Source organism: Macaca mulatta, chromosome 1 (assembly GCF_049350105.2).
Source record: "Macaca mulatta isolate MMU2019108-1 chromosome 1, T2T-MMU8v2.0, whole genome shotgun sequence".
Classification (NCBI taxonomy): Eukaryota; Metazoa; Chordata; class Mammalia; order Primates; family Cercopithecidae; genus Macaca; species Macaca mulatta.
The window spans coordinates 43,291,766-43,306,879 of NC_133406.1; the positions used below are offsets into that span (position 1 = coordinate 43,291,766).

The following is a 15,114-nucleotide window of genomic DNA, read 5'->3' on the forward strand; positions in this document are numbered from 1 at the left end:
AACAAGAACAAAATATTTTTAAGATATTGAAAGGTACCGTGTGTACTGTAGGTACATTCATAGGTAGTGTTTTGATTGTTTTTATTTTTATGTTGAAACTTCTTTGGGCCCGAATGAAGCATCTATTAAAACTTTACTTTGCAGTTCGAGTTTTCTATTAGAGTTTCTGCTAGAGTGAAGAATTCTCTGAGGGACAAACAGTCCTATATCCCCAGAGAACAAGGAATAGAGACTGCGACAAGACGGTGGAGGACAGGAATGGGAATGTTTGGCCCTTTTTTAGGTATCCATTTTGGTACCCTATCCAGAAGCAAATACGTGGTTGATTTTGTGATCTTTTGTGTAAACTCCAAAGGACAAAGAATATTGAAGCCTATTTTGACTGTTGGATTGCTTTTTCAAAATGGAATATACAGGTGGTTAGAGTGGGGTGGATATGGATTATAATGGGAAATTTCTTGAATTTCTCTTCAAAGTGTGCATCTATGGGAATATCCTTAAGGGTAAATATATGAGTCATTGCGTGGTAAATATGGCAGATTCCTGTGGCCAAATTACGTTTAAGAGAAAGAATACATTAACCTATGATGCCTGGATTCAATCCACATGTGCTACTTAGGCAAGCAACAGATTGTTCTGTTCCCCACAATAAGTACTAAATCTGATTTTGTTAGTTTTTAGGTGATGGTAAGGATGGAGATCAAAACAGTTTTCTTGGGAGAATGTTCCTTGACCTACAGCCAGGATTCCTAGAGAAAACTATAAATCTCATTTTTTTCAGAGTTGCTAGCAGCTGCAGTAAAAATACAAACTCATTTTCAGTGAAATGGACATAAAGGAAAATTGGAGTTTTTTCTCTATCCAAACTGGGTAGGAGCAGTTAGTTCTCAGGAAGCATCTTTTTTATTCCTAGACCTTTAAAAAAAATTTCAGGAGAACTGAGGAGTCTTAGTATTGGAATTGATTTTGAATATCATTTGTCCGGTTACCCCATCAGATGTTAGAATGCCTTCCAGCAACCTGTCAATACCCCAGACCTGAGTAACACTAGTTAAAGATTTGATAGCACTGGACTTTGTCGCCAGATGAAACCTGGGGGCCTCCTCTGGAGCAATGTCTGGGGAGCGTCTTTTAATGCTGGAGGCTGATTTCAGCTTTCTTTGGCAGGCATATTACATTATTGAATATTGGTTCCATCATCAGCTAAGTCCCCCAGGTTTCCTTATATAAATGTTTAAACTAGGTCTCTGTCCTTTTATATTCATGGTGATTTTTTAAAAATCCTGATTTATTTGCTCTATCATATATGTAGTCATCTCCTTTAAGATCTTATTTCATCATTTTTTAAATGACTACTAAAAAAATGTAAAATTTGCGTATCTCAAACTTTCTCATAATATGATGTCTTTGTAAATCATAATGATTTTATTAGTAAAAATGCATTTTTCCATTTTGCCAAGAGAGGAAATAACACAAGCAGTATAAATATATTTTTACCACATTAAATAAGGAGTCACGGCATTACAATCTTCATTAACTAGGTAATAACAAAGATAATACCAAATGTGCTAGATGGCATGCAGAATCCATATGTGAGTGTTGGAGCAGAAGAAAGAGAGAAATTTCTCTGGCTAGGTAGAGTCTTGACTAGCAGAGAGGAAAAACAGAGAAGGGTCACAGGAGAGGAAGAACTGGGAGCAAGATGGTCTGCTCAGAGCAAGTATATGTATGGTGAATGCTTCCTCCTTCAATAAGCAAATGATGATTTGCTAGTAGGACCTGCTTAGACCCTGTCCCTGCCCGCTCTGGCTTTTGCTCCCTAAGCAAACAAGAGAGCCACTTGTTAGGTGGGACCAAGAATCCATTCCAACCAGGGCAATGGCAGTGTCTTAATTTTGAAGGTCACATTAAAAAGATACCGAATCCTCACGCTCGGGAGGCCGAGGCGGGCGGATCACGAGGTCAGGAGATCGAGACCATCCTGGCTAAAAGAGTGAAACCCCGTCTTTCTACTAAAAATACAAAAAAATTAGCTGGGTGTGGTGGCGGGCGCCTGTAGTCCCAGCTATTGGGGAGGCTGAAGCAGGAGAATGGCCTAAACCTGGGAGGCGGAGCTTGCAGTGAGCCGAGATTGTGCCACTGCACTCCAGCCTGGGAGACAGAGCAAGACTCTGTCTCAAAAAAAAAAAAAAAAAAAAAAGATACCCAATCCTTGAATGGGGGTAAGAAAGAATTCTCTAAGAAGCTGAGAAGAGGATGATTACTGAAGGGTGACTGAGAATACCAAGATATAATTTGTTAGTTTCCAATTTTTGCCTACGGTTAACCCTGTCTACTTCTACATGTCTTCTGATAAGTAGAAGGTATTTTTGTTATTTTTTTTTTCTTGATTGACTCCATCCTATTTTCCTCTTCAAAGGACTACTCACTGTGCATTATAACTCATGTGAATTATGAAGTTTTTGATATTTTTTAAAGTATTAGGTACAACATTTTCTAATTTACTCATCAAATATTGAGTGCCTGGTACATAGTGCAGTTTTTATAAATATTTTATTTGAAGGGAACTGAACCTCCTCCGAAGACCCAACAAAACATATCCCCTGAAGACCTACCAAAGCTCTACCTCCCTTAAATGAAGGTCCAACGAGTGGAAAGATCAGTTCCTGATGAGTTAAATCCTTACCAGTGACAGGTGATAATCTGAAAGCATGGACATTGTTGTGATTGTTACCTTTACTGTGCCTGGAATTGTGGTCAGCAGTTCTTTGATGCTTTGATTTGGATTTCACCTTCTTTGAGCTTGTTTGGTGATCAATGAATGTGTAGCAAAGAGCAGCATAGTTTGACTGCCTGGGATGTAACATCTTTTATTTTGATTTTGGAGATTTGAGGTTTGGGCTCTGCAATATTCTGATTGTCTCTCAGTACATCCCTGCAATATATTCTACAAGTAATAAAAGCCAGCACATGTCACTGACAAACTCTGTAATTATTCTAATTTATTTTATACTTGCTTTGATGCAACTGTAAATTAGACTCGATGTAATTTAATGGTTTTCACATATACATCCTATTTTCTTGGTAAAAGAATGGCACAACTGTATTTTAAGAAAGAGAACTGAGAGTTGTAAAATTGTGTTCAGCTTTAGACTGGGTGCAGTGGCTCACGCCTGTAATCCCAGCACTTTGGGAGGCTCAGGTGGGCGGATTATCTGAGGTCACGAGTTTGCGACCAGCCTGGCCAACATGGTAAAACTCTGTTTCTACTAAAAATACAAAAATTAGCTGGGCGTGGTGTTAGGTGCCTGTAATCCCAGCTACTCTCGAGGTTGAGGCAGGAGAATCTCTTGAGCACCAGAGGTGGAGGTTGCAGTGAGCAAGATCATGCCACTGCACTCCAGCCTGGGTGACAGAGCTAGACCCTGTCTCAACAAAAAAAAGAAAAAACAAAGAAAAAAAATGTTTTTTGTTCAGCTTGAAACTGAGTTTCATATCTAAATTTTATAGGTAAGGGACAGATTACACAAATAAGACATTTCACGCATAGGGGTTCCATGTGAAAAGGATACAGTCTGACTTTGAAACTAAGTGCAAACTTTAGTAGGTTATACTCATGTTAGAATAAGGGTAAATATTGTAATGCTAATGAGAATTATTTTGGACTTAGTCATGAGCCTATAAAAAGTTTCAATTTTTTATTGCTTAGAGTTAGGCACTTGGAAAACAATTGATATAAAAAAGAGTTCAAGGAAAAGATGAGAAGAATTGAAATAGGTTGATTAGAAGATAAATGATAAGGCATGGGAACATGCTTGCTCTGAGATTAATATTCTTGGGTCTCTCTGATCCATCATTTGATGTACATTGTCCCATTAGGATTTGAACAGGGACTTCATTTTTTTCCCACTCCTCTCACAGTTTAAAGGTTCAGTTTATTCCAGTGCCACTCCTACACTGTCTTGTATTTAGAAATGACAGCATGATAATCTGTGTTTTAATACTCCCTTGAATGATAAGATTTCTATCCATTCTTATTTAATCTTGCTTTTCAGGAATTCATTTTGTGAACATAATTATCACTGTAACTCTGAAGTTACAGTTTTTAAAAAAAAATTTTTTATTCCAGGAGCAACATTTACTGTGAAAGCGCACATGCTTCTGTTTTTTTAGTACACGTTTTTCTATCTGAAACGTCTTTGGCAGTTTAGTAAATTGTAGGCATCAGTAGAATTATAAAGATAAAATGTCAATCAAAATATTGAGCAGGACTGTGCATACTGATACTAATTATCTATATTTCAAGGTTCAAATAAAAGCACGGGTTAACAAAGTCAGACCCTTTCTAAAATGCATTTAGGGAGCTAATTCTATGCATTATACAGTTCTTCTCCATTATAACTTTCATTTGTGTGTGTGTGTGTGTGTGTGTGTGCATGCACATGTTTCTGTGGTTTTAGGAAATATATTTACATAGCTATGTTGGTTTTATCCTGTTAATTATTAATCCTGATGGTACGCCAGGACAGAGAGGGGTGTGGGGGAGAGATCTAACATAGGGAGAGTTAGCTTTATACACTTGTACTTTTAGAAGGTTTAGTTCTGGAATTATATTACTTGAAATGGGATGGGCTAGGCTTAAGTCAAGCTCAGGCTGAGTATGTTAAGTGTGCCTAGAATATGTCAAGATTGCTTTGAAAATCTTTCACCCACTTACTCACTAGTCATTTATCCATTCATTCGTCAAACAACAATGGAACACTTACTAAGTACTCCAAAAAACAGAGATCTAGTAGGAGGAAATATAAATTATAATACATCTTATTGAATACCACAAAAGAATAAACAATACTCTGTAGGTGTCTAGAAGAATGGGAATTTTCTTCCTCTGATTATACAGTGTCCCATAAAGCTACTTGCTTATAGTCACAGAAGTTCCAGAAGGTAATAAAATACCTCATGGGAGTTTGCATGAATTTTCAGGCCAGGAATAATTGAGTTCAAATCTCTGCTTTTTCACTTACTAGTTGTGTGACCCTGAAATGGATTTTCAAAATGAGTCAATAAAACATGTTAAAAGTGATGTTTACCTTATCCACTGATATAAAAAATAAATAACATAATGTTTGTGACAATACTCTCTCAGCACTTGGCTCAGAGTAGACATTTATTGAATTAACACAGGTAGAGTGTCTTATTACCAAGAAAAGTGCTGATTAAATCAATAAGAGCTTTTATAGAATTAAATTCTTCAGTTGTAAATTCTTCCATCATAAATGTTTATGGATTATGATTTTACATTTTTTCTATTTGGTATTCAGGTCAAAAACTGCTACAGACTTTTAAAGGACTTAATTAATTAGTTAATTTATTTTTTTTGAGACAAGGTCTTACTCTGTAGCCCAGGCTGGAGTGCAGTGGCACAATCACAGTTCACTGCAGCCTCCACTTACCCAGCCCTCTGAGTAGCTGGGATCACATACCAGCTGTGTGCCACCACACCCCACACCCAGCTAATTTTTTTTTTTTTTTTTAAGAGATGGGGATTTTCTCTGTTACAAGGCTAGTCTTTTTTTTTTTTTTTTTTGAGACGGAGTCTCGCTCTGCCGCCCAGGCTGGAGTGCAGTGGCCAGATCTCGGCTCACTGCAAGCTCTGCCTCCCGGGTTCACGCCATTCTCCTGCCTCAGCCTCCTGAGTAGCTGGGACTACAGGCGCCCGCCACCTCGCCCGGCTAGTTTTTTTTTGTATTTTTTTAGTAGAGACGGGGTTTCACCGTGTCAGCCAGGATGGTCTCGATCTCCTGACCTCGTGATCCACCCGTCTTGGCCTCCCAAAGTGCTGGGATTACAGGCTTGAGCCACCGCGCCCGGCCACAAGGCTAGTCTTAAGCTCCTAGTCTTAAGAGATCTGCCCTCTTTGGCCTTCCAAACTGCTGAGATTACAGATATGAGTCACCATGCCTGGCAATTAACAGTCTAAAATGAAGTCTACATAAGTCAATCAAATGTATCATTCTAAAGTAGTACTATCCAACAAATAATGTGAGCTACGTATATAATTTCAAAAGCAGTTGAAATTAATTTCAATAATTTATTTATTTAACTGAATATATCCAAAATATTTCAATATGTCATCAATATAAAAATTAGCATTGCTTTAGTTTTTTAATTTAAATTTTAATTAAAATAAAATTTAAAAATTCAGTTTCTCATTTTTACTAGCCACATTTCAAGTGCTTAGTAACCACATGAGGCTAGGTAGTGGCTACTGTGTTAGTGCAGAGGTAAAGCATTTCTTTCATAGATCATTTTATTTATTATTATTATTTTGAGATGGAGTCTCACTCTGTCACCCAGTCTGGAGTGCAGTGGCACGATCTCGGCTCACTGCAACTTCCACCTCCTGGGTTCAAGTAATTCTCCTGCCTCAGCCTCCTGAGTAGCTGGGACTAGGGGCATGTCGCCATGTCTGGCAATTTTTTTTTTTTTTTTTTTTTTTTGTATTTTAGTAGAGACGGGTTTTCACCATGTAGCCCAGGCTGGTCGCGAACTCCTAAACTCAGGCAGTCTGCGCACCTCAGCCTCCCAAAGTGCTGGGATTACAGGTATGAGCCACTGCACCTGGCCTCATAGATCATTTTAATGGCCACTTATGATTTAAAATTATTAGGAAACCAAACTCAAATATCAGATAGGGAGCTTTTATAACAAGATAATACTGTATGTTAACTTCTTTTGGAAAAAGAATGAACTTACTTTTCTTTTCAGGACCTTCTATCCACAATGAGATAGACACATAGCTTTATTAAGATATGAATTACTAGTTAACATTTACTTTTAATTTTCAGTTAGCTAGAAGCAGAAAGGTAATAATTTAAATATACTGTATTACTTTGGGAAGAGTTTTATTCCTGAGAACACTTATAATCAATATGATTACAATATAATCTGTGTTTGCAGATTATATTGCAAATGTAAAATTTGGGGCAGAACGGTCATTTTTATTATAAAGAATACATTGATTTCCATAGCAGGCAAAACATAATTAAGCTATATAGAGCACTCCTAAAGGATGTATAAGCACATCCAATCTTGGCTTCTGACATGTGTGAGTCAAAGTGTTTCTTTTTTAAACATTTATTTTATTTTTTAAGAGATAGCTTGCTATGTTGCCCAGGCTGGATGGGAATTCCTGGTTTCAAGGGATCCTCCCACCTCAGCCGCCCAAGTAACTGGGACAACAGGCATGTGCTACCATGCCTGGCTTAAAATGTTCTCTTTTTCCTTGACATTCTCCAATTTTCCTGGCTGCTTTGAGACTTTTTGTTAGTTCTTTCATAAAAGTTAAAGAATTCATTTTAGAGTACATGATATTATATAAGTCCAATAAATAAAACGATATTTGTGAAATTCTCTGTGGGGTTTTAGTTGTGTCAGCTCACCACGCTCTTTCCTTTGATTATTAACCACTATGAAGCCTCACATACATAAAGCTCCAGTGTTTCACAAAGTGGCTTTTTTATTTCAGGAAAATAAGGTGGTTCTAATACTTACAGAAAAGGTAGTGGACCATCTTGATTTTATTAATATGTGGTTAAACTGCTTTATTCAAATTTATAGGCTGAAAAATGTTTATAGTCTTAGGGACCCTATTTCAGTACATGATTTTTTTAGAGCTGCATTCAATTTTAGGTGGAGCCTGAAGTTCTGGGGAGATTCCAATCAGGCAAATTCATCTGGAGTCCCTTTCAAGGATTCTAGTGGTCTCTACAGTCTACTCCTGGGTAATGTTTCAGGATTCCTAGGGAAGTAGGCATCTATAGGTCCTCTTAGGGCAAATTTATACCTAAGTCAAATGGCTCAGAGAGGGTCTCTCCCTCAATAACGGGACAAGGTTTATCATTCCTTCTATTCCTAATATGTGCCTCTAGATCTTTCTTAGCTGTCCTCATGTTTGGCCTGTAGACAGAAAACTTCTCCTAGTGTGTTGGTATACACGTGACAATTAGTAAAAGACATTAATCTCTCCTTAGAATTATACTACCATGGAGTTGTATTGTGTACTTGGCCACTCAACAAATGCTTGTAGAATGGATAAATTATATTGTGGTTCACACTCGGGTGCACAGTGTCAAGTGCAGTTGAGAAATGTTTTTCTTTAAACTTCTGAATATACAATAGGAATTTAAATTTTTTTGAGCATCCCAGAATATCCATTACAAATTATACAAAATTGGCTGCAAGTAAAGATTATTTCTATCCAATATACCAAAATTACTAACATGTCTGTCTATTTCCCACTTTCCAATTACATTAATTTTCATTTAGGGTCATTGTTGCATGATAACCCTCCAAATAACTGTTATGCAAAGGAAATATGTTAAGTACCACTAAAGTGTAAAGCAGAGTAGAATACATCTGAAGAGTGAGGAAGCACATTTGACTGGAAACAAAGCTTTAAGGAGGGGAAGGCATATTATCTCAACCATTGTGAGATAATAGTTTAATTTGAAAAATATTTAGTCAGTGATGACTTTAAGCCAGAAATGTGCTATGAACTGAAGATTCAAGGACTCAGCAAAGCACAGTTTCTTGCCATCAATGAGCTTATACAATAATGGAAGAATTTAGGCATGCATGTTTTGTTGAGAAGTGTTTGATGGTAGAGATAGAACAGTAGAAAGACTACTTGAATGAAAATTGTTATGGCATTAAGGCATGAAGCCAGGGAAATATTAAAAGAAGAGAAAGTAACCTCAGCTTAAAGGGAGCAATTTGTGGAGAAGGGGCAACAGGAGATAGAAAGTTAGAAAGATTATTTGATCCAACACAAGTAGTGAAATATTTTAAGGAGGAACGTGATGTATATAGCTTTTTACTGCAGGCAAAATAAAGTGGAAGGAAAAGCAGAAAATCAGATAGGAGTCTGTACATGTATAAAATTCGTGTTAAGAAAAGTGACTAGTAGGAGGTGAAGAGAAAGGGAAGGGACAGATTTAAGTCGAATGAATGACCACTGATTAGATGAAAGTAGAAGGAGGAGTCAAAAATGACTCAGGTTTTGAAACTAAATATGCAGATAGTACTGTAAACAAAATAGGGATGACAAAGCAGAAAATATGAGTTCTGTTTTAGATGCACTAAATTGGAGATGCCTATAGAACACCCAGGAATAGAGGTCTAACAAGAAATTGAAAATGTAAAATTAGAACTTGAGAGATAAGTATGGTCAAAAGATACAAATATATAAGTTGTTGAGAGCGGTGTGATTTGTTAAACTAAATGCCTCGAAAATGCATATAAGTGATAGAAGGTAGGAGATAAGTTCTGCAAAAAGAGAAAGGACTGCTAACTCAATAAAATTTTGGGGAATCTATTGCTGGTATATTTTCCAAAGTGAAGATCTGGCTCCTACATCTGCTAGCCCCATGCAATTAAGAAAGTGACCTAATATTTAACGAGTCTCTCAGTTTTAGAGTCATTTTTTTAACAGCTGATGCTCTGTTTCAACCTATTTAACAAATAATACTCGAAGACTGTAAGTTTTGATTGCGATCCAGTACAAGAAAAGATTCTCTACTTCATCCAGGCTAGCTACATTGTAAACTATTCTAATACTTGGTTCTTATGACCCTGATTAGATCTATGGTATTCATGGTATCTGTATCAGAATATGAGACTGTTGGAGCCTGGCGAAAGACCCAATAGGAAAATCAAATAGGATTTCCAGAGTTTAATGATAAAGCCTTACTCCTTTCATGGAATAACTATTTTCTTTCTGAGAAAGAGCTCTTACTTGTTGGACTCTGCTGCCATAAAGCCCACATGATCCCAAGCTGCCCTGCTTTTTATGTGATTGCTTATTGTAGGCCTTGAACTCCTTCAGGACAGGATATTTTAGCTTATTTGTTGGATGACCAAATCTTAGCCAGGTGTTCAGCAATTATTAATCGCTCAAATTATATTGATCAAAAGTCCATTCCCTTGGCCCTATAGTTATTGCTATCAGTCTGTCTGTCTGTTTGTCTATCTATCTACCATTTATGATGGAGAAGTAAAATTGGAAGGAGCACTAATATTTCAACAGCAGAGAAATGGTTGACTAAAGTATAGAATATAGACATAATAGAATGTTATTCCATTATTCAAACCTGTGGTTTTAAACAATGCTGATGACATGGAACCAAACAGGATGTAATTCTAAAATATAATGCATAAAACTGTAAATACAGCAAGCTCACAATTTCATGTACAAATCCACATCATTATGAAGGAAATAAACATGACAAGAATTCCTCTGAGGATGGGAACAGTTTTTGCTTAGGAATACATATTGAGCCTATTCAAGTAGAAAATAAAACACACAGATCATGGGCTAATAGGAAAATGAAACAGAGTCAGAGTGAAAAGAATGACAAGCAGAATGCATTTTATGTCAGATAGTCAGGGAAAGCTTCTCTGACAGGTACGAAGTGAGCAGAAGTTTGAAGGAGTATAGAGACATGCCATGCTGCAAAGATTTAGTAAAGAGTGTGATGGAGTAGAGAGATCACCTTGATTAGTTCCCAGGTAAGTAGTTGGCCTTAGCCATGGGTGCACAGCCATGAGTGCAAGCAAGTGGTTCACGATTAAGGCAGGCATCTGGCTGCTTCTGCAGGTAGGTTAACAGGTATTGTGGTGGGAGCTTAAAAACATTCTCTTCTAATTGCTCCTATCTTCTCAATACAATAAGCAAGGTCATCAAATAAGAATGAGAAAAAGTAAGAGAAGAGGGGGTATGTGAGATCATCATGTAAGAGAGGGGAGAGTAAATAGACATTTAATTTTGAACTTATATAGCTATTAGTTTGTGTGTTTTGGGTGAATTTCTAACTTATCCCTAAGTAAGCATTTTTCTAGTTCATATCACTTTACATCTCTTCCATCCCTTCTTGAACAAAGTGCCAAACTGCCAGAAAATAAAAGTGAAAACTTGCTCAGTTCTAAAACTCCCAAAGTACCTTGTTATAACCAAAATATTCAATTGTTTTTGCTGATGAGGTAATTGAATTTTTCTCTCCACTCAACAGGGTGGTGGTGATTGTCCAGAAATGAGTATCGGAGCTATAAAAATTGCCTTGGAAATTTCTCTTCCTGGTTCTTTCATCTATGTTTTCACTGATGCTCGGTCCAAAGATTACCGGCTCACCCATGAGGTTCTGCAACTTATCCAACAGAAACAGTCACAAGTGAGTAAGAATCAATCCCAACATATTGCATTATGTCTAAATGCAGTAAGTAAGAGATTGCCTATCTTCTTTGACTATTCCATATGTGGTCAATAACAAAAATTATGACTATCCACATGTATGTTCTCCAATATGTATATGTTATCTAATTTAAACATATTAAACATATATGTGATATTTATACATAGCATATGAATGCCTTGTTTTTCAGTATGGAGAAGACATGATTGGGGATTAATTAAGGTACTTGTTACCATTTTTTCCTTATAACTGACAAAACATAGGCCTAACCAAAAAAGGCTTATATTCCAATGTTATCTCTGACGTGGAATCATGTCTGAGTCAGAGTTATTCTCTGTATCAGCTATTGCTGCATGACAAACTTTTCAAACACTCAATGGTCTAAAACAATAAGCATTTCTTTCTCACATGTTCACAGAGCTCAGTTGATCTAGGCCAGGCTTGCTCACTGGTGTGTCTGGGGAATAGTATGGGTTTTGCTTATCTAAGCTTGACTGTCAGGAGACCTGGCTTTGCCTCATAGTTGTCTTACCCTCTTTTTGAGACCAGTAAGTTAGTTTAGGCATGTCCGTCTCATGGCCATGGCAGAAACACTTGAGAGCAAATGGAAATACATAAGCCCTTTTGGGTCTCAGCCCAGACCTTGTAGAATGTCATTTTTGCCTCATGGTATAGGCCAAAGGAAGTTACATGGACAAGCTTAGATTCAAAGATGACAAAATAAGCTCTACCTCTTTTATAAGAAGAAATTCAGAATCCTTTGACTGAGTGATACAGGGAGGGGTGAGGAATTGAGGCCATTCTGTGATCTAGCATAGTCATGGTCTCATTTCTACTTCTACAGCTTTTAGCCTACACTTCTGAAATAGAAATCACTATGTTCCTATCTGAGTTCACTATTAAACAGAGTATAAAATCAATAATTATATATACACACATATACACACACACACTCACATATTCTACTTGCCTAGTAATGTGTTAACACAATAGGTACTCGATACATTTTTTTAATTTCTGGAAACCCTTAACACTGTTTGATTTTTTTTTTTTTTTTTTTTTTAATCATAGGTGGTATTCGTACTGACTGGGGATTGTGATGACAGGACCCATATTGGATATAAAGTCTATGAAGAAATTGCCTCTACAAGTTCCGGTCAAGTGTTCCATCTGGACAAAAAACAAGTTAATGAGGTCAGTTTAATAAAAGGAGTCTACTTTATTACCAGCTGCCTTATCAAAATCGGTTAGGCCAGCCTAATTATGACAGATTTGATTTCAAAAACAATTTTAACCAAAAGGTATTACTCCTAGGCCACAGTTCAATAAAGGCATTGAATAATGTGAAGTAATGTAGATATATTTAATGTTAATTTTTAGATTGTATTACTTATAGCAACAAACTGTTAAATTTAATTTAACTGTTTAATTTTATGGGAATCAAAAATTTTTGTTGTTCAGTAAGTTCAATTTGTGTTTGTGATGAATAACTTTCATATGACTATTAAAATGAGGCTTAACTGGTTACTGAAGTAGAATGTGAAAAAGTTAATTACTGAGCAAAATTCTAATGTAAGAAAATTTAGTATTTTCTTTTTTTTTTTGAGACGGAGTCTCACTCTGTCACCCAGGCTAGAATGCAGTGGCCCGATCCCAGCTCACTGCAAGCTCCGCCTCCCGGGTTCACGCCATTCTCCTGCCTCAGCCTCCTGAGTAGCTGGGACTACAGGCGCCCGCCACCTCACCCGGCTAGTTTTTTGTATTTTTTTAGTAGAGACGGGGTTTCACCGTATTAGCCAGGATGGTCTTGATCTCCTGACCTTGTGATCCGCCCGTCTCGGCCTCCCAAAGTGCTGGGATTAGAGGCTTGAGCCACCGTGCCCGGCCAGTATTTTCTTGAAAATTCCTTTAGATAGGTTTAATTGTCTTTTTTTTTTTTTTTTTTTTTTTTTTTTTTTTTGAGACGGAGTCTCACTCTGTCGCCCAGGCTGGAGTGCAGTGGCACAATCTCAGCTCACTGCAAGCTCTGCCTCCCGGGTTCATGACATTCTCCTGCCTCAGCCTCCCGAGTAGGTGGGACTACAGGTGCCAACCACCATGCCTGGCTAATGTTTTTGTATTTTTAGTAGAGACGGGGTTTCACCATGTTAGCCAGGATGATCTCGATCTCCTGACCTCGTGATCTGCCTGCCTCGGCCTCCCAAAGTGCTGGGATTGATTACAGGCATGAGCCACCGTGCCCGGCCCATAATTTCTTCTTTGTCCATTTTGCTGTCTTTCCTTGGCCTCACTCAAGATAATGACATTATTTTAAACCGGTTTATATATTTGGCTCTCATTTAAGTTTCTAGGAACATACCAATACAAAGATAAAGGTATTTTAAAATTTATTTTATTTTTTGTTTAGTCCTATTTTTTTTTTAAGTGCTGGGGTACATGTGCAAGATATACAGCTTTGTTACATAGGTAAACGTGTGCCATGGCGTAATTCACATTTGATTCCTGTGGTTACCGTATCTCTACAAGTTCTATTAATTTCATGACAGACTCCTTTGTGTCTTAAATGAAATGGTTCACTAGTTCTCTTATAGCTTAAGAGTTCTTATTATATCAAGGTAGAACTAATAGGACATTACAAATTTCTAGAGGAAGCAATCTAGTGAAAAATTTTTTAATCAACATATTGAAATATATAGATCTGAAAAATTAATCTAAAAAATGTATTCTTGGAAGAAGCAGCTTTAGAGAGGGTTATGGCTTGATTTTAGATTGTGTCCACTCTAGTAACTCAGAAATTCCTGGGCAGGGTCTAATGACTACACAGCGAGCCCTCAACAGTTAATTTGCATCAATGTTTGCATGAGAATTTGGGAACCTGGGAAGAAAGGGTTTGGGGAACAGTGCAGGGCTGTCTCAGACACTGGGTTCCTTGTCCTATCCCATATACTGTACTTGAACCTAAAGAAGGAAAAGCTGCTGATAGAAATTGTCTTCAACATGGAATTCTGTAAGACTCTAGGGTATAGTGAGCAGCATTAAATGGGACTTAAGTGAGGAAGAGTATCATTTTCTCTTACATCAGCTTGTACATCACTTACTTAGAGTTTTGTGAGGTTCTGGGTGGGAGGTGGTGTTGGTGTGCAGTGGAGAGAGATAGTGTCGGGGTCAGTATGCTGAGTATGCCATGCCTAGTGGACATGGCCATTTTTAGCAGAAGTACTATAAAAGAGGCCAGAAGACACATGGCTGGCATCTAAGCTTTTGAAAGAATAGTTGCTCTATGGGACCTGTTTGTGTGTTTGTGAATAGTCAGACACCACCTAGAGATTCCCAAAACAGGCTGAGCACAGTGGCTCACACATAATCCCAGCACTTTGGGAGGCCGAGGCAGGTGGATCATGAGGTCAGGAGTTCGAGACCAGCCTGGCCAACGTGGTGAAACCCTGTCTCTACTAAAAATACAAAAATTAGCTGGGCATGGTGGCACGCACCTGTAGTCCCAGCTACTCGGGAGGCTGAGGCAGGAGAATCGCTTGAATCTGGGAGGTGGAGGTTGCAGTGAGGCGAGACCACACCACTGCACTCCAGTCTGGGCAACAGAGTGAGACTCCATCTTAAAAAAAAAAAAATTCCTCAAACAAATGGGGTTAAATTTAAGGAGAACCATAGGACTTTATTAGTAGTGGGTTTCAGAGCCAGATAAACAACAATGACGACAAAAAAAAAAAAAGTGTGTCCTGGGAATGTGACTCCATTTATGTCCATATAACCAAGGAAAATTGAGTTACATAAAATTGAAATAATATAGTGCGTTAAATGGAGAAACTAAGCCCTATAGAGAAACTATAAGCCCTAGAACCTTTAT

General features: G+C 37.6%; 1 protein-coding gene across 1 annotated transcript in view; it reads left to right on the top strand.

Annotated features, from left to right (window-relative positions):
- HMCN1 (hemicentin 1) overlaps nt 1-15,114 on the top strand; it is a 455,102-nt gene that overhangs the window by 113,614 nt on the left and 326,374 nt on the right. The window contains exons 3-4 of the mRNA XM_015121897.3: nt 11,070-11,228; nt 12,321-12,443. Coding sequence (XP_014977383.3) covers nt 11,070-11,228; nt 12,321-12,443 — 282 coding nt within the window. The remainder of the gene's footprint in view (nt 1-11,069; nt 11,229-12,320; nt 12,444-15,114) is intronic.